This window comes from Haliotis rufescens, unplaced genomic scaffold, assembly GCF_023055435.1.
Source record: "Haliotis rufescens isolate VD_foot unplaced genomic scaffold, xgHalRufe1.0.p SCAF_5, whole genome shotgun sequence".
NCBI lineage: Eukaryota > Metazoa > Mollusca > Gastropoda > Lepetellida > Haliotidae > Haliotis > Haliotis rufescens.
The window spans coordinates 4,242,306-4,269,653 of NW_025964223.1; the positions used below are offsets into that span (position 1 = coordinate 4,242,306).

A 27,348-nucleotide genomic window follows, 5' to 3' on the forward strand; every position below is an offset into this window, starting at 1 on the left:
TACTCAAGTACCCTAGGACCCACTGATGTGTGAAACACGGAAACACTCGACTGCTAATCTGTGTGTTATGATGATGATATGAAGCTCTAGCATGTCTGGGTCCTCTTGCAAGTCTTCCCTGTCTATTCCTTTGACCCTTGACCCTTGACCCAGCAACAGTGGCCACGGTGTGATATTTGTGCTAAGTTCAGTGTTCTGAGTTTGTTGTTTTGCTACTTGAACTCTCTCCATCAGTCTAGATCATTGTAGATGACTCAAGATGAATATCCTTAAATTTCAAGGGTGTGGTGAAGGGCATATTTGGACAAATATATAAGATTTTTGCACTCTCTGACCATTCTAATTAATTATTCCGATAAGAATGAATCTTTAAGAAAGCAAAAATATAGAAAACTGCAAAGGGCCATATTTAATAATTCGGTAATATCCGCCAAAACAGCGTGGCTTATGTCCCTTTGATTGTGATGTCTCTTTGGAAATTACCCAGCATAAGCAGTGATAAGGTGCTTATTGCAATTTATCTATTTATGAATTTATTGCTGAACGAGAAAATTGATGGCCTACTGTCATTACCTTTCTGTATTTATTCATGTACCCATGTTTACAATAACAATCAGTTTCACTTCCTACTACCCGCCGTGATATTGCTGGAATATTGCTAAAAGCGGCGTAAAACCAAACTCACTCACTCACTTCCTACTTGTTGATCATTTTTTGTGTGTTATTTTGCAATGAGAACAAAACACTTTGGTATTTGGATAATAGTGTTGTAATACGAACATGATATTGTTATGATTATTATTAAACTACATTATGCATATTATCATTATAACTATCATTATTTACATGCTGGTGTTATATGCATGTTACATGATTATATTCGTCTGTGGTTGAGTCTGCTACCATGATTGCAAATCAGCGTTACCCCATGGGGATTCCGGGTAAGAATTGCTCCCCATCAACCTGGTCACAAGAGGCGTCTTAATGGATTGGGCGGTCGGGCTTAGTGACTTGTTTGATTGTGTGATAAGCTGGTGGCGTGGAATGTTGCTCAAAGTATCAAGCACTGGGTTGTCTGGTCCAGACTTGATTATTTCCAGGCTGCCATCATATATCGGGAATATTGCTGAGTGGGACATTAAACAAGAAACATACAAGCAAACAAACAAAGAAACAAACAAAGAAACAAAGCAAATCAGAATTTAGAGGTATTAATCCCCAATCATTTGAGTTCATTAATATTAGAGATATTGTCAAACGTTTTTCACTTGTTATTTACAGGCTGGTCTTACAATGAAGGTATTTAAGATTCCCTGGTTTTTGCTTTGTATTATGAACCAAAACATCATTAAGACTGAACTCACTCACTCACTCATTATATGTCTTTGTATCCTAAACTATGGTAATGCGTATAAATTATAATCAGAGCTTTTTCCATACCAGTAATAACAGATCTAATTCATTCTACTTAATAGTACTTATCCAGGGCAGAGGCCTTGTGTTATTAATTACTTAATCATTGCACAAATATATGTGATTAATCACGTGAACTCTGAATCAGAAAGTATTATTTACTTACAATAACAGTGGCCATGGCCCAGTGATCTAATGTGTAATGGTTCACTGTGCCGAGCTATGAAGCTGAGCCATAATCCCTGGGCAATTGTTCACATCCCATATTCCTTGGTGAGTGAGTGAGTGAGTGAGTGAGTGAGTTGGATTTAACGCCGCTTTTAACATTATTCCAGTTATATCGCAGCGTGTCAGCTTAATGTGGGAGGAAAGCCCGAAGTGATGCAGGTCTCAGACGTTTACCACTTTGGTGAAACCCACGAGCACCGGTATGGTGCTGACAAACCTAGAAACATAATCGGGGCGAACCGGGATTCGAACCCACAATCATAGGTTTCTAGCGTGCCCAAGGGACGCAACTCTGCACAGCGAATCGCGGCACCTTAGACAACTGGGCCACCCGTGCCCCCCATATTCCTTGGTCTGTCGGCACCATAATGGATCATGATGTATGCGTGATGTATGTGCTTCTGGGTGAACTCAAGCGGGAAACAGAGACCTGCGTCAGGCTTCTGACACTCCATTAGTCCCCCTAGTTTTTGTCAATCCCAACTTTCAACAAAAAACTTTCGAAAATGACTATTGACTATGTTAAAGTATGGGAGTTATGATCATCTTAGCGCTAAGATCGCTTTGTGTAAGTGGGCCCTGGTTATAATTTTGTAACATTATGTTCAATGCAATGACGTCATCTCTGAAGTAACTTAGTTAGATCTACATGTCATTAACACAAAGTTCAGTCACCATATTCCCTTCTCTTTTTTTAATATATTTAGACAAAGTAACTACAATTATATATTAATACCTCGAAGCAAAGTGAAATGTTATTTCCTTGCACTTAAAATAAAAAGTGGAAAGCCTGGTCACAGGTAACAGACAAGCTGACATCTTTCGAAAAATATACTTATATGAATATGGCCAATGTTTTGTTCAACAACAAACATGACAAAGATTTATAAGGTCCCCAGGCACTGACAGTCTCATGAATTACCGGTCCATGCCTAATTTTTCCGGTAATATTACTAATAAACTGGTAATTACCGGTGAGCATTAACACTGGTTAACTCAAGTGGTGAACTAAGACCTGTAAAAGCCTACTGACAGTCCATGATGTGACTGGAATACAGTTCAAACAAGTCCAAAGTCACACTTTCACCATGTTCACTTAAATTTATAGAATATTTGTTCTGGTTATTTTGATCTTCGCTTATAATCCATGTCTCATACAGCCTAGTTGCCTCAGTCTTTGTTTACCATCATAACCATCGCCGGCTCATTTCACCATGGTAGTTGCTTATAGTTCTGTAAGAACAATGTATTTTCTCTAAAAAAAATTTAAAACCTCACCCTGACGTGCCTGAAACCACAGTAGGTTTTTATCCTATGTGACCAATGGCAGTAATTATCTCTGACTGATTATTTTTAGGACTGAAATCCCTTCTTGTCATTTCATTTCTGTAGTTTTTTGTGATCCATGTTCAACATTAACACAGACTGAAGGAATATACATCTGGGTTAGTCTTTAGGAAACCATGCTCGTTATAAGAGGACCCGTGAAGATTCCGGGTTAGAATAGGTCTTCAGTAACCCATGCTTGCTGTAAAAGGTGACTATGCTGGTCGTAAAGGCGACTAACGGGATCGGGTGGTCAGGCTCACTGACTTGGTTGATGCATGTCATCGATCCCGATTGCGTGGATCGATGCTCATGATATCAATCACTGGATTGTCTGGTCCAGACTCGATTATTTACAGACCGCCGTCATATAGCTGGAATATTGCTGAGTGCGGCGTTAAACAACAAACCAACCAACCCTTGTTATAAGAGACTACTAACGGGGTTGGGTGACCAGGCTCACTGACTTGGTTGATGCATGTCATCGTATCCCAACTGCATAGATCGATGCTCATAATATCAATCACTGGATTGACCGGTCCAGACTCGATTATTTACAAACCCCTGTCATATGGCTGGAATATTGCTGAGTGCAGCGTTAAACAACAAACAAGCAAACAAACTAACAAATCATTTGTTGGACACCAAAATGTATTAATGTCGGTGCCCTGGATTTAAAATAGATCCTGTAAATGTGAAAGTGTAAAGTTCTGTGATTTTGAAGAAAACTAAAGTGAGTGAGTGAGAGAGTGAGTTGGGTTTAATGCCTCTTTTAACAGTATTCTTGTTATATCACTGCATTTCAGCTTAATGTTGAAGGAAAGCCCGCAGTGATGCAGGTCTCAGACGATTAGCACTTCAGTGAAACCCATGAGCAAGGGTATGGTGCTGACAAACCTAGAAACGTAATCAGGGCGAACCGAGATTTAAACCAACAATCATAGGTTTTTGGCGTGCCCAAGGGACGCAACTCTGCACAGCGAATCCTGGCGCCTAAGATGACGGGGCCACCCGTGCCCCCTAGAAAACTTAAGGATAGGGCAGTGGCGTCTCCATACCAGATCTGTGGCATGAAAGGTCAGAGAACCATATTAATTCCAAAATTAACAGGCGAATAATCAGTGTTACATGCAAACAATTATATTCCTTGTCAGTGCAGTTGTTTTTTGTTATAGAGGCTTTCTTCAATTAATTGTGACTTGGTAGATTGCGTGCCATTGCATTCCAATGGCGTGGATCAATGCTTACAATATGAATAACTATTTGTCTGGTTCAGAATTGATTATTTTTCATGCTGCCATTAGAATGGTCATATAGCTTGAATAATGTTCAACAACCGAACAAACAATTATTAAAATTGTATGATTCTAGTCCTCAGCATTCTGAGGTCCGAAAGAATATGCAGAAGGTGAGGCGAAATGGGGTTTTGCATTTGTCTGTGTGTCTATATCCCGTCTCTGTCTGGTCTGTTTGTGGAGGGATGGTAGGGGGGAGATGACATGGCCAGGGATTGAACAGTCGACCTTCCACTTTTCAGGCAGTGTCTTGTGTAGAAGAACAACAAGACCTATAATATCAGCTGTATTAATGCAACATCTATTGTCCATGATTGTCTGATGGAGAAAAAATGATTTCACCATCTATGTGATCTTATGTAGGTATTTTCTGATATATTAATACACAACATGCTGAAAGTATATATATGATGACACAGTAATAGATATAGCTATACTTTGAGGCAACTGCACCATTGACCATGTTGAACATACTCACTCACTCACTCACTCACTCACTCACTCACTCACTCACTCACTCACTCACTCACTCACTCACTCTGATATTCCAGTGTCATGCCCTGTAGGTCAGGTCGGTATGCTGGTCATGTCGGTATGCTGGTCAGGTGATCATGCTAATAGTAATAGATCCAGGCAATAATTAATATCTACAGTGACTTACATGAGGGGTGTGGCCAGGTTTACAACGTAACTTGTCATGATCTGTGTTAATTGCATTATGATACTCCTAAACATGCTCACGATATTGATCACTGGATTATCTGGTCCAGACTCGAATATTTACATAGCTTGAATATTGCAGAGTGGCATTAAACAACAAACAAAAATCATATGTTTGGTCATCCCATAAGGTCACTAGATATTTGGACAGTTTAGCGATTCAATAAAGTGTATGTATAGGATGGTTTGCCAAAGCCACTGCCATTGTGGCTGTGATGTTTGTATGTTATTGGTGGTAGTAGTCAGTAATATACAGCCTCTGCATCTTAAACATTGAGGGGGCACGGGTGGCCCAGTCATCTAAGTTGCCATGATTCGCTGTGCAGAATTATGTCCCTTGGGCACGCCAGAAACCTATGATTGTCGGTTCGAATCCCGGTTCTCCCCGATTATGTTTCTAGGTTTGTCGGGGCGGTCGGGTAGCCTAGTGGTTAAAGCGTTCGCACTTCACGCCGAAGACCCGGGTTCGATTCCCGACATAGGTACAATGTGTGAAGCCAATTTCTGGTATCCCCCGCCGTGATATTGCTGGAATATTGCTAAAAGCGGCGTAAAACCATACTCAGTCAGTTCTAGGTTTGTCAGCACCATACCCTTGCTCATGGGTTTCACTGAAGTGGCAAACGTCTGAGACCTGCATCACTTTTGGCTTTCCTCCAACATTAAGCTGACACGCTACGATATAACTGGAATACTGTTAAAAGCGGCGTTAAACCAAACCCACTCAATCACTTACTCACTTAAACATTGAGCATGTTGAGTACATATCCAAAATCTAAATATCTGCTTGTAAAATGTCTGCCCAATAACTTGATCCAGTTATATAACATGTTTACTGAGAACTGATCAGTTGTTGCTGTGTTTTCAAGATTATTTTTTACAGTATTCCCAAATTATAGTTTGCTGTGCCACTTGCACTGACTTTTGTGAAACTCTGAGCAAATGCAGTAATTAGCCCGTTGAGAAAGATTTACGTCACATGCTGTCACACCGCAATGGTAGAAATTTCCTGTCGACTTACCCTGTTTGTTGTACCAGTTACTGCCTCTGTGTTATAGCATGTGCCAAGTGATCACATGCACCTCTTCAGTGACACAAATTACATTTGATGTAATCTCTGATGTTGCATTCATATAATTTATTCATTTATAATGAATAAAAAATGTTTTTATCAATGTGTTGTCAGCCAGCAGACGACAACCAATGATCCCCAAATTTGATCAACACTTGTTATAAATGAAACCTAAAGATATATTTGAGCAATGTGCTTATCTGGTGTTTTATTAATATTTCCAAATAAAGGTCAATCTTGCTCATCAGTTTAGGATAAATATTTCACCCTTCCAATGAAAACGAGAACAAATGGTGCTTATCACATCTACACTGTAATTGGATGTTGGTGTTAGTTGGTCCTCGTGATAACTGGTTGGCAGCTAAAGCATTAATATAGCGTCTTAAAACATTCGAAGGCATTTTCCTGCATTTCTACAAACATGCTTTTCTTTGTAAACCATCAACATGGTCAATAAAGGTTACTAAGTGTGTACAATGTTATGAGTTCACTCTAGGTTACCATGGCGACAGATTTCTTGTTGTGACTCATTGTGATTTCAAGCTCTGGAAAATGAATCATTAAACATGTTATACTTGTAAGTTATTTTTGCCATCAGGAAGACAAGACATTTATCTCAGGGCAATACAGTGTCAGGGTGCATCTGGTGTCCTGTGCTCTGTGGATGGTGATCTATGATGCCACCTTTCTGTGGGGATGCTGCTGTGTGGGAAGTGTAGATTCCAGCAGATATGACATGGAGAGGGGGAAACACGACAAAATAGCAATCTTCATGGTTTTATGTGAATATCATGCACTGGAAATTAGAATGATCATTTAAAGAAATAAATTGACCTTACACGTTACTCATTGGAATTCACTGTGAACATTACGGAATCATTGTCATGACCCCGACATGCCTTAGAAATGTTAAAAATGAAACATGGTTGTTCTTCCTACTGTATCCCCAAATTCAAATACTCAACAAATCTGTAGATTCAAATACTCAACAAATCTGTAGATTCAAATACTCAACAAATCTGTAGATTCAAATACTCAACAAATCCCTAGATTCAAATACTCAACAAATCCCTAGATTCAAATACTCAACAAATCCCTAGATTCAAATACTCAACAAATCCCCAGATTCAAATACTCAACAATTCTGTAGATTCAAATACTCAACAAATATGTAGATTCAAATACTCAACAAATCTGTAGATTCAAATACTCAACAAATCTGTAGATTCAAATACTCAACAAATCCCTAGATTCAAATACTCAACAAATCTGTAGATTCAAATGCTCAACAAATCCCTAGATTCAAATACTCAACAAATCTGTAGATTCAAATACTCAACAAATCCGTAGATTCAAATACTCAACAAATCTGTAGATTCAAATACTCAACAAATCTGTAGATTCAAATACTCAACAAATCAGAAGATTCAAATACTCAACAAATCCCTAGATTCAAATACTCAACAAATCTGTAGATTCAAATACTCAACAAATCTGTAGATTTAAATACTCAACAAATCTGTAGATTCAAATACTCAACAAATCTGTAGATTCAAATACTCAACAAATCCCTAGATTCAAATACTCACACATTTATGTAGATTCAAATACTCAACAAATCTGTAGATTCAAATACTCAACAAATCTGTAGATTCAAATACTCAGCAAATCTCCAACAAGTCAACATATTCCAGGGCTTTCCTTAATTTGAAAACTTTTAGTGATACTTATAACGGTGATGTTTTATCAATTGGAATTGATGCATTATTAGCATAGTTACCAGTGTTACAAATTGAGAGGGACTGTGGGTTGAACCAAGGGACCCCCTAGACCTGCCATGACCTGGGTGAGAACAAGTCCCCCGAAATCTAATAATGCTTGTTATTTGAGGCAACAAAACAATGGATCGGGAGGTCAAACAATTGGTTGATAGCATGTCTTGGTTGCTACAGATTGTTGCTCATGATATCAGTCACTGGTTTCTCTGGTGCTCACTCATTATTTGCAGGCCACTATAGTATCATTGCTGGAATATGGCCAAATACTCCGTGAAACAACCGACAGCCAACTCTAAAGCCTCATCAGTTGAGCAGTTTAAGTGATACCGGATAATGTGATAGCAAGAAACGTATTGAAGATTGCTTTGTGTAACTGAATACAGCGTGAGTGACAACTCTAGGGAACCTAGTGATAATACAAAGGTCCTATTACATGTAGCTTGCATAGTGCTATACAATTTCCATGTTGGATGAGATTGTAATGTGAATGCAAAACCTTTGAGTGCGTAACAGACAGTGGAGTGGTTTGTATACTCCCCAGGGAGCTGAGAATGTAATTTGAGTGCACACTGATCTATTGTTTGGGGATTTGTTTGTGCAGTGCCATATCATGCTGTAGGGCATATGTAGGTCACGATATCAATTTATAGGAATTGATGATATCAGGGTTGGCGTATTCATGGTATTAGCACATAAATCGTATTGCAATATATCGCAGTACGAGAGCTGTATTGTGTTTCATATTGCAGTATGTTGATCCAAATGTTTCCTCCCAAGATAGTAGATATAATGTATGTAATTATATATCAATTCTTCTGTGAATGTATTTGGAAATATTGATACACAAGGGTTGTATTGCAACATGTGTTTTGCTGCCGTCCGTATTGCAATATACCGGTATACCATTTATATTGCACAACCCTGATGATGATGATGATGATGATGATGATGATGATGATGATGGTGATGTTTTATTGCAGCATATCACAGTATTGCTACAATAAAATACTCACAAATTAGGTTCAGATACCTATCAGTGGTTGATAGCTTTTCCTCTCGCTCATAGGTTTGCACGACACATTATGTAGCAGGCTCTGCCAGGAAGAGTAGAACGATCACAATAACGTAGTCTGGCTTGCTGGTTGTAGTGTGATTACACTGATGGTAAGGAGGGACTACTGCAGGTTGAATGACTGGGCTGCAGTTCTTATACTGTGAGAACGTGTTGACGTAGTGTCGAAGGGTAAACTTGATTGTGTAGTTTACAAGGTGCTTTGTCTATCCCTTTAAATTTGGCACACAGCATCCGAATGCAACTAGGTCAGCAAGAAAACAGGCTTATTTACGCTGTGTGTACTCCAATGGATTGCTTAGCAAAAAGGTTCTCTTTGGTTGGTGTTTCTTGCATGTTTAGTGGTAGATTTTGTCTCACAGTTAAATATTTATGTTCCCGAGTGCTTGTGTGTTGCAGCATGTGTTTCCATTCTGTATGTCAATGTAGGTCTTGTATGTGTGATGAAACCATAGCCTAGGTAATAGTCTTGTATTGTGCAGTGAAATTAAGGTTCTGTTGATTGAAGTGCCACCCTAAAACTGACTTATGTTTGTAGATTGAAGTGAAAGTCTAAAACTGACTTATGTTCTGTAGATTAAAGGTAAACCCTAAAAGAGAATTATATTCTGTAGATTGAAGTTAAACCCTAAAGGAGATTTAGGTTCTGTAGATTGAGGTGAAACCCTAAAAGAGACTTATGTTCTGTAGATTGAAGTAAAACCCTAAAAGTTTATGTTCTGTAGATTGAATTGAAACCCTAAAAGAGACTTATGTTCTGTAGATTGAAGTGAAACTCTAAAGGAGACTATGGTTCTGTACATTGAAGTGAAACCCTAAAGGAAACTTAGGTTCTGTACATTGAAGTGAAACCCTAAAAGAGACTTATGTTCTGTAGATTGAAGTGAAACCCTAAAAGAGACTTAAGTTCTGTAGATTGAAGTGAAACCCTAAAATTGACTTATGTTCTGTAGATTGAAGTGAAACCCTAAAAGAGACTTAGGTTCTGTAGATTGGAGTGAAACCCTAAAAGAGACTTATGTTCTGTAGATTGAAGTGAAACCCTAAAAGACACTTAGGTTCTGTAGATTGAAGTGACACTCTAAAGGAGACTTAGGTTCTGTAGACTGAAGTGAAACCCTAAAAGAGACTTATGTTCTGTAGATTGAAGTGAAACCCTAAAGGAGACTTAGGTTCTGTAGATTGAAGTGAAACCCTAAAGGGGACTTAGGTTCTGTAGATTGAAGTGAAACCCTAAAGGAGACTTATGTTCTGTAGATTGAAGTGAAACCCTAAAAGGAGACTTATGTTCTGTAGATTGAAGTGAAACCCTAAAAGAGACTTATGTTCTGTAGATTGAAGTGAAACCCTAAAAGAGACTTAGGTACTGTAGATTGAAGTGAAACCCTAAAAGAGACTTAGGTTCTGTACATTGAAGTAAAACCCTAAAAGAGACTTAGGTACTGTAGATTGAAGTGAAACCCTAAAAGAGACTTATGTTCTGTAGATTGAAGTGAAACCCTAAAGGAGACTTATGTTCTGTAGATTGAAGTGAAACCCTAAAGGAGACTTATGTTCTGTAGATTGAAGTGAAACCCTAAAAGAGATTTAGGTTCTGTAGATTGAAGTGAAACCCTAAAAGTGACCTGTGTTCTGTACATTGAACTGGAACCCTAAAATTGACTTATGTTCTGTAGAAGTGAAAGTCTAAAAGCTGACCTGGCTCCAGACAACTTGATATCATGTCGGACAGCTAATCCATAATTCCTATTGGCTTCAGCCCTGTATGTTGTCCTCTAATTGAACACTTGATCTCTTGTCTAGTGTTGCTGTCCGTGCTTTTGACATGTTAAAGTGATTCTCAAGTGGACTAGTTTGTCACGAAAAAACCGTTATAGTCAAGCTGTGTGTTACTAACACCCACAAGGAGTCTGTGTTGGGAGTCAGTGGACCTTGGCTGGTAATGGTGGGGAGACTTTGCGCTGGGAACTTGAGTTGGTACTTGGCCGTATTGTCCACTTATATCATCAGCAATGGTCCTGCGATTGTCCCAGCTATTGCCATGGCTATGGTCCAGCTATTGTCCCGGCTTTTGTCCAGCTATTATCCCGGCTATTGTCCAGCTATTGTCCTGGCTATTGTCCAGCTATTGTCCCGGCTATTGTCCAGCTATTTCCCCGGCTATTGTCCCAGCTATTGTCCAGCTATTACCCCGGCTATTGTCCAGCTATTGTCCCGGCTATTGTCAATATATTTCCCCGGCTATTGTCCCAGCTATTGTCCAGCTATTGTCCCGGCTATTGTCCAGCTATTGTCCCGGCTATTGTCAATATATGTCCCCGGCTATTGTCCCAGCTATTGTCCCGGCTATTGTCCAGCTATTGTCCCGACTATTGTCAATATATTTCCCTGGCTGTTGTCCCAGCTATTGTCCAGCGATTGCCCCGTCTATTGTCCGGCTATTGTCCCGGCTATTGTCCCGGCTATTGTCCCAGCTATTGTTCTGGTTATTGTCAAGCTATTGTTCTGGCTATTGTCCAGCTATTGTCCTGGCTATTGTCCAGCTATTGTCCCGGCTATTGTCCTGGCTATTGTCAAGCTATTTCCCCGGCTATTGTCCAAGCAATTGTCCAGCTATTACCCCGGCTATTGTCCAGCTTTTACCCCGGCTATTATCCAGCTATTGTCCCGGCTATTGTCCAGCTATTGTCCCGGCTATTGTCCAGCTATTTCCCCGGCTATTGTCCCAGCTATTGTCCAGATATTGCCCCGGCTATTGTCTGGCTATTGTCATGGCTTTTGTCCCGGCTATGGTCCAGCTATTATTCTGGCTATTGTCGAGCTATTGTTCCGGCTATTGTCCAGCTATTGTCCTGGCTATTGTCCAGCTATTGTCCCGGCTATTGTCCAGCTATTGTCCCGGCTATTGTCCAGCTATTTCCCCGGCTATTGTCCCAGCTATTGTCCAGCTATTTCCCCGGCTATTGTCCCAGCTATTGTCCAGCTATTTCCCTGGCTATTGTCCCGGCTATTGTCCAGCTATTGTCCAGCTATTTCCCCGGCTATTGTCCCAGCTATTGTCCAGCTTTTACCCCGGCTATTGTCCAGCTTTTACCCCGGCTATTGTCCAGCTATTGTCCCGGCTATTGTCCAGCTATTTCCCCGGCCATTTCCCCGGCTATTGTCCCAGCTATTGTCCCAGCTATTGTCCAGCTATTGTCCCAGATATTGTCCAGCTATTACCCCGGCTATTGTCCACCTTTTTCCCCGGCTATTGTCCGGCTATTGTCCCGGCTATTGTCCCGGCTATGGTCCAGCTCTTGTTCTTGCTATTGTCCAGCTATTGCCCAGCTTTGCCCCGGCTATTGTCCCGGCTATTGTCGAGCTTTTTCCCAGCTTTTGCCCCTGCTATTGTCCCAGCTATTGCCCCTGCTATTGTCCCAGCTATTGTCCAGTTATTGTCCAGCTATATTTCAGCTATTCCCCATGCTATGGTCCAGTTATTGTCAAGGTATTTCCCCAACTTGTCCCAGCTGTTGCCCCAACGATTTCAAACTATTTTTCCAGCTATTCCCCAGCTATGGTCAAGCTATTGTCCAGCTATTGCCCAGCTATTGCCAAAGCTATGGTCCAGCTATTGTCCCAGCAATTGCACCAGCTATTGTCCAACTATTGCCCTAGCTATTTTACATCTATTGTCCTTCTTTTGCCCCTGCTATTTACCAACTTTTGTCCTGTTGTTTTCTATTGTACAGCTATTATCCCAGCTATTGTCCCAACTATTGTCCCAGCTATTGTCCCAGCTATTGTCCCAGCTATTGCTCTCTTCCATCTCCCCTTCCTCCTGTCCTCAGTGTGATTTCCAGTGCACACATGCATACATGTTACAGACCTGCTGTATTGAAACTGAAAGTGTTGCTAGTTGTGGTTGTAACACTTCCCATGCTGTAGTACAAAACATGACAGTCAATCAACTGTTTGATAGGCATCACTTAGAAGTTGAAGGATGACAAAGTGGACACAGCTTATGAATAACTTCCTTTAAACTGTAAAGGCGACGTTTCAGTATGGATCCTTATACCGTTGTCAAGCAAGACTGTTGATGGTGTTGATTGCCACATCTCCAAGTAGTCGACGGATGAATTGTTTGATAGGCGTTACTTAGAAGTTGACGGATGGCAAAGTAGACACAATCTATGGATAACAACTTCTTTAATACTGTTAAGGCGATGTTTCGGTATAGATCCTTATACCTTTGTCAAGCAACACAGTTGACAGTTTTTATTCCACATGATCCATTCACAAGAAAGGTGAGACTACCAACCAGTAACAAAATAATTAGGTCATTTTACATGCTGTTTGAGTGGGAGTCATTTTGAACAAAAAGCCAAGGAAATAAGACACACTTTTCTTGGAACAAACTCCCAGCCTCAGCAGCGATAGAAACTAACATTTGATGTCTGCTTGTCCTTATAATGATGACATATTACAAAACCCTTTAAAATGTCAAATCTCAACTAGCCCTTACAATACCTCAACAATTGGGCAGTTTGGCTTGCTCGCCTTCAAAATCATGGCGGGGGCACGGGTGGCCCAGTCGTCTAAGGTGCCGCGATTCGCTGTGCAGAGTTGCGTCCCTTGGGCACTCCAGAAACCTATGATTGTGGGTTCGAATCCTGGTTCGCCACGATTATGTTTCTAGGTTTGTCAGCACCATACCCGTGCTAGTGGGTTTCACCAAAGTGGTAAACTTCTGAGACCTGCATCACTTCGGGCTTTCCTCCCACTTAAGCTGACACGCCTTGATATTACTGGAATACTGTTAAAGCGGCATTAAATCCAACTCACTCACTCAAAATCATGGCACTAAACAGAGCTCTTCTTGAATCACCATGGCATCCTGTAGTAGGGTCAATTGTCTGACCTGTCAGGAGAGAGGTTTGATCATGCTCAGGCCAGTCTTAACAGTGTTTATAAATGACCTGACCCAACAAACAGCCTGTTTCATGTGTCAGGTTCTTCAAGTTCTTCAAGTTCTTCAAGGGGTACATCTGCAGCAAAGCATTAGGTTGCAACAAAACTCCTTACAGTGATCCCGCACTCCCTGTGTTCTAACCTTGGAGTTTAATAAACGTGTCACACAATGCCTTGGAGCTGGCTTTGCAGCATGAATGTACATTTTCTAGATAACCATACCGAAAATCGTAGCTTGTGGACAGATGTATTTGTTTTGTGTGCATGCTATGACAATATATTGTTGTTACAATATGAGATTGTTTTGTATTGAAAACACCCAACTGTTGCCCATACGTGATGATTCATGCATTATTATTGAACTAGACCACATTCTGGAATAAACACTGGATCATTAAGTGATTACACAGCAGAGCTATTTTAGTCGTTTCATAACTGTGGCTGTTCCTATAGACCATGTAGATGCTTTGACAACCATCATAAGTCAGTGTTTGACATTTACCATTAATGTCAATGGGTCCTTGTCATTATTCTGATGTTAAAAGTTAAGATTTAGGAGGTCCCTATATTCCAGTAGTAAGGTGGTAGACCTCAAGGACCCCAGGATCCCCCTAATAAAATCATGGTAATAGTTATCATGTTTGTCACAACTTCTTTTCCTTGGCCTTAACTTCAGGTATATGTCATGCTTTGTAGTTTGTTGAAGTTCAAATCAGTCATCAGTCTTCTCATTCTTCAGTGTTGCACACTTAAATAAATTCCCCCAGACCACAGGACTGGCTACTTACATCTTACCAGGCCTTGTCAGAAATGTTGCCAGTCCCAAATTTTGTGCATATTTTTTTCTGTTGTCTCTTTACTTCGAACTTGAATAAGGGTTGTTTAGTTTTTGTACATAATAGACATCACAAAAATATGTATTTCTAATTGATAGAAAAAAATACAGCTGTCAACATGACATGGTAGACTTTGTGTTTCGCCCGTCTTTCGTGAAAATGGATGGTGGGATGGGTTATTATTTGCATTCGGATGTCTTGCAGCTAGCCCGAACATGTCTATTTTAGTAGATTTTAGTATGGACTGTTGTTAGGTGAGCTAACCTGCTGACTAGAACGAAAACTAGAACTATTGAGAGAATGTTACCATGGTTCCACGAATATAAGGAAAATTGGTTTGATTGGAAGGCTAAAAAAGATAATAGTCTTGGTTCTCAGGCACCACCTGCATCATCGTAAAGTTTGCTGCACTTTTTGTTTATATTTCCATTCAAAAAATAAATCCAACAATAGTCAAATTCTGTATTCGATTTTACTCCTAAAGGAGGCCCTTTCCCAGGTTGATTGTACACAACTGTTTATTTGGTTACATACTAGCTTGAACCCCCCCCCCCCCCCCCAAAAAAAAAACCCCCAAAAAACACCGCCCGCCTGCACAATGTTTTCAAAAGCCATTGCCTGAGAACCAATTTCTTTTATTTTTTAAAGCCTAATATTCATGATATTGGCATGATTAAATGTTATTTTTAATTATTATTTTTAATGATGTAACAGAACAGCTGATGATCGATGTCATTATTAGTGTGTTGTTTATCTCTTGCCTGTTTCAGCAACTAGCACTGTCACCGACTACGATGAAATTCAAAGGGCTGCCAAGGAGAGGGCAGAGATTGTCGGCAAATATGACAAGGTAGATACGCTTACTTATGTCCTTGCAGATATGTCATATGCAAACATATGTTGTGATTACTCCGTGTTTTTGAAAAAGAGCATCAACAACACTAGTATCAATTTTAATTCATATTTCGCCAAATCAGTTATCAGTTGTAGATGATACTGTGCATTACGTCTAGAGTTATGTCCCTTGTCATTGATCCTCATGGAAACAAACTATCATGGTGATTGCTTGACAATGGTATAAAGATCGATACCAAAACGTCACCTTTACAGTATTAAAGAAGTTTATCCATAAATTGTGTCTGCTTTGTCATCTGGAAACATCTAAGTAATGCCTATCAAACAATTCAAAACAGACTTGGTATTATGAATCATCTCAATTGCCAGAGACTTAGCAACTGTTTTTGTTATAACCTAAACGTCGACAGCGTAATCCATGCATGAATGTCCCACCACTCACCACTGTCATGAATGTGTTGATTTCTTTCAGACTTTTTTGCACATTCGATCAAAGTTACTTCTCCAATATTTAGTTATCTCTATGATCTGTATTGCCAGCACGTACATGTACTATTTGTGTGTTCCAGGGCAGAGAGGAGGGGGCCCACATTGACCCATGGGAAGATCCAGCATTTGAGGTCTACCAAGTGACAGACAGATTCGGCTTCATCCAGTACGTAGTTCGTTCACACTCGGGAATTTCACAACAGCTGTTTTAAGTCTATGACTCCTGGTCGTACAGACTGGCAGTAAATATATGTACTAACTGTTCTAAACACTAAATGCTAAATAAATGAACCATAATTGTCAGTAGAATTATGTAAGATATTCAACCCATACATACTTTTAGTGAAACACAAACCCATCACTCTATGTACCTAAACCTTGCGGATGATTATAGATGGCGATGTAGGGCTTGTCATGGGTTTATCTAGGATTCCAAACTAAGAGCTATTGGAAAACAAATTGGGGGAGAAAAGGGATTTATTTTAAAGGTCCAATTTTCTTACATTCAGAGTCTTTATGATTGTATATATTAACATTAGATTCAGTAACGAAATTTTTTAGCATTAACGCCTTCCCTTTATTGGTCCTGAGATTGTTGAGATTCAGCTGGACCAGATGGCGGTTGGGTAGCCCAGTGGTTAAAGCGATCGCTCGTCACGCCGAAGACCCGGGTTCGATTCCCGACAAGGGTACAAAGTGTGAAGCCCATTTCTGGTGTCCCCCGCCGTGATATTGCTGGAATATTGCTAAAAGCGGCGTAAAACCATACTCACTCACTCAATCAGCTGTACCAGAACAAGCTCTCACAGTTATAACTACATAATCATGAATTGGGAATGTTTTATGTCCAATTTTGGAATTTTTGCTGACATTTGCTGCTAACTTGGGGCTGAATACCGGCCTGTGAGCAGGTCCAGACAAATCCCTGTATGTGTTCTGCGTGTTTCATGTGTATACCATGTGATCTGATGTCATGTGTGTGTATAACTGAATCCTCCCTCTGTATTGCAGTGACCATGCTCTGCCCGCCACCACGGATGCCGCAGAAGCCAAGGTTTGGAGTCGTGCAGTTGTTGTGCATACACCAAACTCCCCAGTCTCACTCCCATGTTGAGCATTAACATAGACCTTGTACTAGCTTATTAATGAGGATGTCAGAATTTATCATAAAAACTGAATTTTGGAAAGCCAGGATTGTTATATTGCACATTCAGTGTCTGAAATTAATGAAAAAATGTCACCTCAGAAACCTGTTTTACCACATGAAAATTACTTGGCAGCAAGTTAAGTTCCTGATTGTCAAGAGTTGAAAAGTATATTATTTACTAACTTGACATTGTCCTTGTAAGGTTTTGGTGTTGATCTTCGTCCTGCCTATAGCACTAAAACTAAAGAATTCTCCTTTCACGGAGTCTACTGAATATATCAACATCAGTGGTAGACCTGGAGTCATTCTACAGGAATTTCAGTCAGTCAGTGACAGTGTAGGATGTGCCGGACTAATTGTCTTGACAGATTTTCTTGTTAATCAAACAGTATTGTTAGCAAATTTAGCCAAAATACAGGATACACTTGTAATGTTATGTATAAACAGGTGTCTATCTCAAGTCATAACAAATAAGGTCATTTAATCATGAAGATCCGGGGTAGAATAGGCCTTCAGCACCCCATGCTTGCCGTAAAAGGCGACTATGCTTGTCGTAAGAGGCGACTCACGGAATCGGGTGATCAGGCTCGCTGACTTGGCTGATGCATGTCATCGATCCCAATTGTGTGGATCGATACTCATGATATTAATCACTGGTTTGTCTAGTCCAGACTCGATTATTTACAGACTGCCGTCATATAGCTGGAATATTGCTGAGTGCGGCGTTAAACAACAAACCAACCAACCAACTAAACCAACATTTAGTCATGGTTGTTGAGGAGTCTGTGCGATTGCTACAGAGTGCTTTGGTTGTGGCCATCTTGTTTTTTTTAAATTGAAAAGTTCACTTTAGTGTATTAATGGACATAGAGAATGTGTTGTTTAATTCTTAAGTCTTTGAGATACCGAATATATTTGACCAAATGCTGATTAACTTCATAATACAATTAATTGTCATTTTGCTTTAAAATGTCAGGAGGCTGTCAAATTTTGCATTGCCTTTATAGAATGTAGTAGCCATTGAGTGAGTTACCATTTAATGTAATCTGAATGCTCCTAATAGTTCCCTTTTGTTTCAGGCTAAGACTCTCGAGATTGAGAGAACTCAAAAATGGTTGAAAATGCTGAAGAGCTGGGACAAATATTTTCCCGGTGAAAAGGTAAATAAGGTGAAAAGCTTTACATCATTCTTCTTCATGTTGTTCGTATGAAGGTCCAAGGGCGGATCCCATAGGAGGTAGACTGATGATTTGATCTTTGTAGTGACACACCCTTGCTTAGTCATCATGTCCTAGTCACGTAGAGTGTTGCTTCACCTAGAACATGTCAGGCTTAGGATGTTGCCAGACACTGGCTGTTGGTTGTGGAGGGGATGGTAGTGTGATGTGGGAAAGGATGGGTCTGTTGGTTATGGAGGGGATGGTAGTGTGATCGGGAAAAGGATGGTTGTTTGTTGGTTGTAGAGTGGATGGTAGTGTGATCGGGAAAAGGATGGGTCTGTTGGTTATGGAGGGGATGGTAGTGTGATCGGGAAAAGGATGGTTGTCTGTTGGTTATGGAGGGGATGGTAGTGTGATATGGAAAAGGATAGTTTGTTGTGGAGGGGATGGTAGTGTGATGTGGAAAAGGATGGTTGTCTGTTGGTTATGGAGGGAATGGTAGTGTGATGTGGAAAAGGATGGTTGTTTGTTGGTTATGGAGGGGATGGTAGTGTGGTGTGGAAAAGGATGGTTGTTTGTTGGTTGTGAAGGTGATGGCAGTGTGATGTGGAAAAGGATAGTTGCTTGTAGACGGGATGGTAGTGTGATGTGAAAAAGGATGGTTGTTTGTTGGTTATGGAGGGGATGGTAGTGTGATTTGGAAAAGGATGGTTGTTTGTTGGTCGTGGAGGGGATGGTAGTGTGATGTGGAAAAGGATAGTTGGTTGTGGAGGGGATGGTAGTGTAATGTGGAAAAGGATAGTTGTTTGTTGGTTGTGGAGGGAAAAGAAGTTATTTCAGGTATGTTTTAAATCCAAGCAGTTGTCATTGTTTGAAAGATTATAAAAAATAATTTACATTATTTCTAGAAGTGTAATGCACTCTGCACCTCATTAGATCACACGAATCATCCTAGATATTTGCCTGTGCATGGTGCCATTCCGTGTCTGCATCAATCACTGAACATCATTCTGTTTGCCATCTACATCTGTCAGTGGTCACACTAGGGCTTATTACTAGTGTAGGGTGTTGCTTAACACTCACTATGGTGACATTTTCTACCACCTGGTAGCTTTCACTTTGTGCTAGGTAGGACCACAAGTAGCACCATATTTCATTCTGTGATGATTAGGAATGTTCGGTTTTTGCTGGGTTGAAATCCACTGGTCCGCCCTTGTCAGTAACACTGTTCATCTGTCTAACCATTGTCCATGTTGTGTTTTCTAACCTTGTTGTCTGTAGATTAGTAGCCTTAGCATCAACTATTATGTGATTTGTGATGTACATCATTCATGCCATTTTCACTGTGTCAGATGACACTCTATACCAAACTGTTTCCACAGTGCCTTGATGACATTGTTGCTTTCATGCTAAGATCAGTTAGAAAATCTACAATAAAAATATAACATGTCATCATGACCGAATAATATGACATTTCCACTTTCTACTCATGAAAAGATCAACTTGTCACATCACACACGGGATAAACATGTTATCTGACGAGATTAGCCTTGATATGTTTCTCCCAAAGGAGGAAAATTGCAAACTTGATTAATGTTTGGGATTTAGTGACAACAAACTGTTTCAGGCCAAGGGACTGTACTCCTCTTAGGTTGATGATGGTTTTCCTGTCATTCCATGCTATACCAATCTGATTACTTAGATATGTAAATAGAAAGATAAAGATATGAGTCTCATCGTCCCTATCAATTATTTTGTACACTGTAAATTTATCATGAAATTGATGTGACACCAGTTTAATGTGTTGAGATCCCAGTCTAACATGCATCATGAAGTTTGTGAGAGCAACCCTTCCATTAAAATCTGAAAACACCAACGCCAACACTAATAATGTTGAATACTTTGAATTGGTATGCAGTGTTACAATTTGTGTTAATACTTACATTGAAATGTTTCACCTACTTCATTTGTAACGAGACCGCCTCCGTGGTCTAGTGGTAGAGCGTTCGCCCGTTCGCCCGTTCGCCTGGAGGTCCGGGGTTTGATCCCCCCCGCCTCATACCAAAAGACGTTAAAAGATGGTACTTGTTACCCTGTCTGGCGCTCGGCTTTAAGGGGCTAAAACAAGGACTAATCGGCTCGGAGTCAGTATACTGTGTCTGAGTGGGGTATTCATGTTAAACTGCGGCATGGTATCTCAGTGAGCTAGCACTATAAATCGGCATCAGTCTGGACTAGTACAAGCAGCCACACTCACACGTCCATGCATGTCGCTATGTAAGTGCAATAATCTTGGACGCGACGTTAAACCCAATTTCACCTACTTCCGTTAAACATAAATAAGCAATGTGTGCTGTATCCATGAAGCGTCACCATGTGAGCTTCTATTGCTGTGAGACAAAGATGCAGTCGTGCATGGTTGCCAAGACTGCCATGACAAGTTGATCCACTTGTGTAAACAGACCACAACCAGACATGACATGGTACCCAGTGTGAAACACTTCATCAAGTGCTCAATTACACTGTTTACTGGGAGCGTGGTTATGTAATAAACGCCATTGTTTCCCGTAGGTACCATGAACCTAACGTGTCCTTATAAGCTGTTGAATTTTTCACTGTAAATTCACTTTTTGTTGTTTTGACACGACAAACAAGGATTTTAAAAACTAAGTACCGACTGCATGTCACTTGACATTGATCAGCCATCATTAAATAAAACTCGAGATTTTATGGATGCTTCAGTCATTCTGATGTGTTGCTTTGCTAGTGAAGTTGTTTGTGTACATTATTTAGTCTAGGCAGTGTGATGAGTTTGCTAGATAACTGCTATAGTTCTGTTACTATGACAACAGGGCCATCCTGTACAAAACATTCTATCAGAAGTTCCACAAGTTCTTTTGATGAGAAAATTGTGTAAATATATATTCCCTTGTACAGAATGACCCAGGCTTGTTTCTGTTTGATTACCACTTTACTTTGAATATTGTCTTTATTATAAGAAGTCCATTATAGACATCTTGTGAAATTTCCACATACAAGTACTTGCTATATAGTGTTTTAAAGCAGAAGTGATGCCTGTTTGTTTTTGTAATTTTCAAATTGTATTTATCTTCTGTTTTTAAATAGGAATACTGTTTTAAAGTGGCGTTAAACCAAACTCACTCACTCACCATGCTCACTGTTTTTAAATAAAATTTATTTTAATGGATTATCACCAGTTCTGGTTCCTTCCTTGACAAACTTACGTGATTATGTCAGCCATTGATCTTCACACGTGCCACACTGATCCTATTGATATGTTCCTAAGTAACAACATATTGCTGTGGAAAGGAATTGACTTTGATTTTATGTTATTTTCTCACCCTCTGTTTTGGGGGAGTAGATTAGTGATTCTGTTGTATTTGATGTTAATGAAGTTTCTGTTTGATTGCCCTATCACAGTCTTAAAATAACTAAGAAGTAATTGAACAATCTCTATATATTTTATGTTTTAAAAAGTTTTTATTATAAATAATTTGTGTGCAATATTACTTGTAAGTTATTAGCTTCTCATTAAAAGCTTTTGCTCTGTGTTGGAACTTGTGTTCATGCTAGAATTGTATAAGTACGTGATGAAAAGAGCCACTGATTTAGATAAGTTTGCTTCAGAGTTTGGACATTGTGATTGTGGGTTTGTAGGTGGAGCAGTTCTTTTATGCAGGGGATTGTAGGATGTCGATTAGATACCAGTTGTTTTCAAATATTATTTTGCTAATGCTGGTATTTTATGACAACTGTCAGTTAACAAGGAGGATCTACAAGGGAATCCCGGACCGACTGCGGGGAGAGGTGTGGTCTCGAATCCTCAACATCACCAAGATCAAGGCAGAGCAGGATGGAGTGTACCGGGTAGGTGGAGTTACACCTGTAGTGTTTACTGGGGAGGTGGAGTTACACCTGTAGTGTTTACTGGGGAGGTGGAGTTTAACCTGAAGTGTTTATTGGGGAGGTGGAGTTTAACCTGAAGTGTTTATTGGGGAGGTGGAGTTACACCTGAAGCGTTTACTGGGGAGGTAGAGTTTCACCTGAAGTGTTTACTGGGGAGGTGGAGTTACACCTGTAGTGTTTACTGGGGAGGTGGAGTTTCACCTGAAGTGTTTACTGGGGAGGTGGAGTTTCACCTGAAGTGTTTACTGGGGAGGTGGAGTTACACCTGAAGTGTTTACTGGGGAGGTGGAGTTTAACCTGAAGTGTTTATTGGGGAGGTGGAGTTTAACCTGAAGTGTTTACTGGGGAGGTGGAGTTACACCTGAAGCGTTTACTGGGGAGGTAGAGTTTCACCTGAAGTGTTTACTGGGGAGGTGGAGTTACACCTGTAGTGTTTACTGTGGAGGTGGAGTTTCACCTGAAGTGTTTACTGGGGAGGTGGAGTTTCACCTGAAGTGTTTACTGGGGAGGTGGAGTTACACCTGAAGTGTTTACTGGGGAGGTGGAGTTACACCTGTAGTGTTTACTGGGGAGGTGGAGTTACACCTGAAGTGTTTACTGTGGGGTCGGAGTTACACCTGAAGTGTTTACTTGGGAGGTGGAGTTACACCTGAAGTGTTTACTGTGGAGGTGGAGTTACACCTGTAGTGTTTACTGGGGAGGTGGAGTTACACCTGAAGTGTTTACTGGGAAGGTGGAGTTACACCTGTAGTGTTTACTGGGAAGGTGGAGTTACACCTGAAGTGTTTACTGGGGAGGTGGAGTTACACCTGAAATGTTTTCTTGGGAGGTGGAGTTACACTTGTAGTGTTTACTGGGGAGGTGGAGTTACACCTGAAGTGTTTACTGTGGGGGTGGAGTTACACCTGAAGTGTTTACTGGGAAGGTGGAGTTACACCTGAAGTGTTTACTGTGGGGGTGGAGTTACACCTGTAGTGTTTACTGGGAAGGTGGAGTTACACCTGAAGTGTTTACCGTGGAGGTGGAGTTACACCTGTAGTGATTACTGGGGAGGTTGAGTTACACCTGTAGTGTTTACTGGGGAGGTGGAGTTACACCTGAAGTGTTTACTTGGGAGGTGGAGTTACACCTGAAGTGTTTACTGGGGAGGTGGAGTAACACCTGAAGTGTTTACTTGGGAGGTGAAGTTACACCTGTAGTGTTTACTGGGGAGGTGGAGTAACACCTGAAGTGTTTACTGTGGGGTAGGAGTTACACCTGAAGTGTTTACTGGGGAGGTGGAGTAACACCTGAAGTAGGTGGAGTTACACCTGTAGTGTTTACTGTGGATGTGGAGTTACACCTGAAGTGTTTACTTTGGAGGTGGAGTTACACCTGAAGTGTTTACTGGGGAGGTGGAGTTACACCTGTAGTGTTTACTGGGGAGGTGGAGTTTAACCTGAAGTGTTTACTGGGGAGGTGGAGTTACACCTGAAGCGTTTACTGGGGAGGTAGAGTTTCACCTGAAGTGTTTACTGGGGAGGTGGAGTTACACCTGTAGTGTTTACTGGGGAGGTGGAGTTTCACCTGAAGTGTTTACTGGGGAGGTGGAGTTACACCTGAAGTGTTTACTGGGGAGGTGGAGTAACACCTGAAGTAGGTGGAGTTACACCTGTACTGTTTACTGGGGAGGTGGAGTTACACCTGAAGTGTTTACTGGGGAGGTGGAGTTACACCTGAAGTGTTTACTGGGGAGGTGGAGTTACACCTGAAGTGTTTACTGTGGATGTGGAGTTACACCCGAAGTGTTTACTGTGGAGGTGGAGTTACACCTGTAGTGTTTACTGTGGAGGTGGAGTTACACCTGTAGTGTTTACTTGGGAGGTGGAGTTACACCTGTAGTGTTTACTGTGGAGGTGGAGTTACACCTGTAGTGTTTACTTGGGAGGTGGAGTTACACCTGAAGTGTTTACCGTGGAGGTGGAGTTACACCTGAAGTGTTTACTGGGGAGGTGGAGTAACACCTGAAGTAGGTGGAGTTACACCTGTACTGTTTACTGGGGAGGTGGAGTTACACCTGAAGTGTTTACTGGGGAGGTGGAGTTACACCTGAAGTGTTTACTGGGGAGGTGGAGTTACACCTGAAGTGTTTACTGTGGATGTGGAGTTACACCCGAAGTGTTTACTGTGGAGGTGGAGTTACACCTGTAGTGTTTACTGTGGAGGTGGAGTTACACCTGTAGTGTTTACTTGGGAGGTGGAGTTACACCTGTAGTGTTTACTGTGGAGGTGGAGTTACACCTGTAGTGTTTACTTGGGAGGTGGAGTTACACCTGAAGTGTTTACCGTGGAGGTGGAGTTACACCTGAAGTGTTTACTGGGGAGGTGGAGTTACACCTGAAGTAGGGATTTACACCTGAAGTGTTTACTGGGGAGGTGGAGTAACACCTGAAGTAGGTGGAGTTACACCTGAAGTGTTTACTGGGGAGGTGGAGTTACACCAGAAGTAGGTGGAGTTACACCTGAAGTAGGTGAAGTTACACCTGAAGTGTTAACTGGGGAGGTGGAGTAACACCTGAAGTAGGTGGAGTTACACCTGAAGTGTTTACTGGGGAGGTGGAGTTACACCAGAAGTGTTTACTGGGGAGGTGGAGTAACAGCTGAAGTAGGTGGAGTTACTCCTGAAGTAGGTGGAGTTGTTTACAGGTAGGTAGGTTTTATTTTAGGCACTATATGTAACAGTTAAGACAGGAAGGATGCTTGCTGCTTATTGATGTTATATATATCAAACAAAATGCATTATTCATGTTATTTGCTGGAGACAAAATTGGTTCTGTTATGTCATTGAATACATTTCAGTCTGGTGGAAATATAAAACATCTTCTTTTTTTTTGTATTCAGCGAATGAGAGACCGTGCCAGGAGGACGTCTACCCACATTCGTCAGATTGACTTGGATGTGAACCGGACATACAGGAACCACATCATGTTCAGAGAAAGATACGGTGTCAAGTGAGTGCAGAGCCAGGCAGATGATTCTGAGGAGGATGATTCTATGAGGAACACAACATTTTGAAGTGCTTACTCCTTCATCTATCACTGGATATCAATCACTGGATTGTCTGGTCCAGACTCGATTGTTTACAGACCGCCGTCATATAGCTGGAATATTGCTGAGTGCTGCGTAAAACAACAAACCAACCAACAACCACCATCGGCCATAGCCAATTAATCTGCAGCTCATTATGTTAAATAACTAGATATTGATATGAAACAACTGGTCTGTCTCGATTGATAGCAGTCTAGTGTCCGTATCTATCCCCGAGGACAGTGTGTGAGCCATTTGCATCATACTTTGTGTCAAAAATCTTTTCTTTCAGTAGTGTTGGGAAATCATCACATGTATAGTCACATAGTTTTAGCTTTTCAAGTTTACAGTTTCTGTGGTGCAATGTACAAGATGATTTGTTTGTCAAAAGAGTAATCAATGACTTTAATCGTGATTGCTGTTCTGTTATATTTCCAACTGATTTCAGAGCAATATTTTCAAAGACATCTTTACTGTTTCAAACTTTATTGGGATTCATGAATTCTGGTTCAGAATTGATTATGTACCATAGCATTTACATGCTGACAGATAGCTGGTTTGGCATTAAACAGCAAATATATAAGTAAATAAAATAAAATTGCCTTTAATGGGTATCCAGCGTTAGAAATTGGCACTAGTCCTATGGTCCTTGCCAAACTGCTCAAAAGTTAAGTATCCTAAGGATAAGTAGAAATTTGCCCTTTTTAGGGGTTTTGCTATATGTTATCACCATAAGAACTAGTGGGCTAAAACTGTTAGTTTCTAGCGCTGGTATCTCTGAACAGTAGTGATGTATTGCTCTTGTGTGTTGCAGACAACAGGCCCTGTTCCATGTGCTGGCTGCCTACTCAGTGTACAACACGGAACTGGGCTACTGCCAGGGCATGAGTGAGATCGCTGCCCTACTGCTCATGTACCTCAATGAAGAGGTATTACCTACCAGGAAGTAGTGTCTCCAGCTAACTTGTTCATCTGACATATCAATATAAGGACAATGGGGATTCTGGGTTAGAAGTGGCGACTTAAAGGATCTGGTGGTCTCTGTGACTTGATTGATTGTGTGTTATCGTACCTGATGTCTTGGGATGTAACTAATAATATCAGTCACTGGTTTGTCTGGTCCGGACTTGGTTTTTTACACGATGATAGTTGACATCTGGGCTATTTTGTTTATGATGCTTTTTGCAAGGATTTATAGATCCTTGTGATGCTAAATTTGGCACAAAAAATCTCGCTTTGGGATTAAGCAGCTCATATAATAATAACTATCTCTAAGACAATGTAACTTTATCATGTTGATGGTAACTGTTTGTTCCATTGGTCCAAAGGACTTGAGTTAGTTGGGCCCCCTGTATTCATACCCTGATGGGTGCTCACACTGTCGACCACTAGGACTACTGTGACATTGATGTTGTATTGCTGAGTATATGTTATTAACAAGGAACAGTTTTGTCTCTGACAACACAATTATCTTGATGTCATCTTGATGACAAGATTTTGTTTATTTTGAAAATGTTATTTTAATCATATGTTTTGACATTCATCAATAATGTTTAACAAAAGTATGCTTGCTATTACGTATTGTGATAGATTAAATACCCACAATGAACTATGTTGCCACAACTCATGTTCTTTCTGCAAAACCCATGCTTGTCGTAAGAGGCGACTATGCTTATCGTAAGAGATGACTAATGTTATTGGGTGGTCAGGCTTGCTGTCATAGTATCACAATTGTGTGGATCGATGCTCATGATATCAATCTGGTCAATGTCTGGTCCAGACTGTTGTCACATTTTATGATATAGCTGGAATATTGCTGAGTGCAGCGATAAACAACAAACAAACTAAACTGTAGGGTTCAGATCTTGGAATCTTGTTCCTAACTATTCTTGACATATATTTATGATATGATTTCAGGAGGCCTTTTGGGGTCTGTCCCAGTTGTTTGTCACAGAGAGACACACAGTGCATGGTAGGAACTGGATTGAGTACCATACTTTCTTGAGAATTG

General features: G+C 40.6%; 1 protein-coding gene across 5 annotated transcripts in view; it reads left to right on the forward strand.

The window, feature by feature from the left end:
• LOC124133564 (USP6 N-terminal-like protein) overlaps window positions 1-27,348 on the forward strand; it is a 53,564-nt gene that overhangs the window by 11,369 nt on the left and 14,847 nt on the right. For 2 of the 5 annotated variants that reach the window (XM_046497998.2, XM_046497997.2), the window contains exons 3-11: window positions 1,282-1,299; window positions 15,464-15,543; window positions 16,118-16,203; window positions 17,049-17,091; window positions 18,264-18,353; window positions 22,125-22,232; window positions 25,152-25,261; window positions 26,152-26,266; window positions 27,255-27,309. In XM_046497998.2, the coding sequence (XP_046353954.1) occupies window positions 1,282-1,299; window positions 15,464-15,543; window positions 16,118-16,203; window positions 17,049-17,091; window positions 18,264-18,353; window positions 22,125-22,232; window positions 25,152-25,261; window positions 26,152-26,266; window positions 27,255-27,309 (705 nt within the window). The remainder of the gene's footprint in view (window positions 1-1,281; window positions 1,300-15,463; window positions 15,544-16,117; window positions 16,204-17,048; window positions 17,092-18,263; window positions 18,354-22,124; window positions 22,233-25,151; window positions 25,262-26,151; window positions 26,267-27,254; window positions 27,310-27,348) is intronic. The other 3 variants (XM_046498002.2, XM_046498001.2, XM_046498000.2) reach the window with 2 other exon arrangements.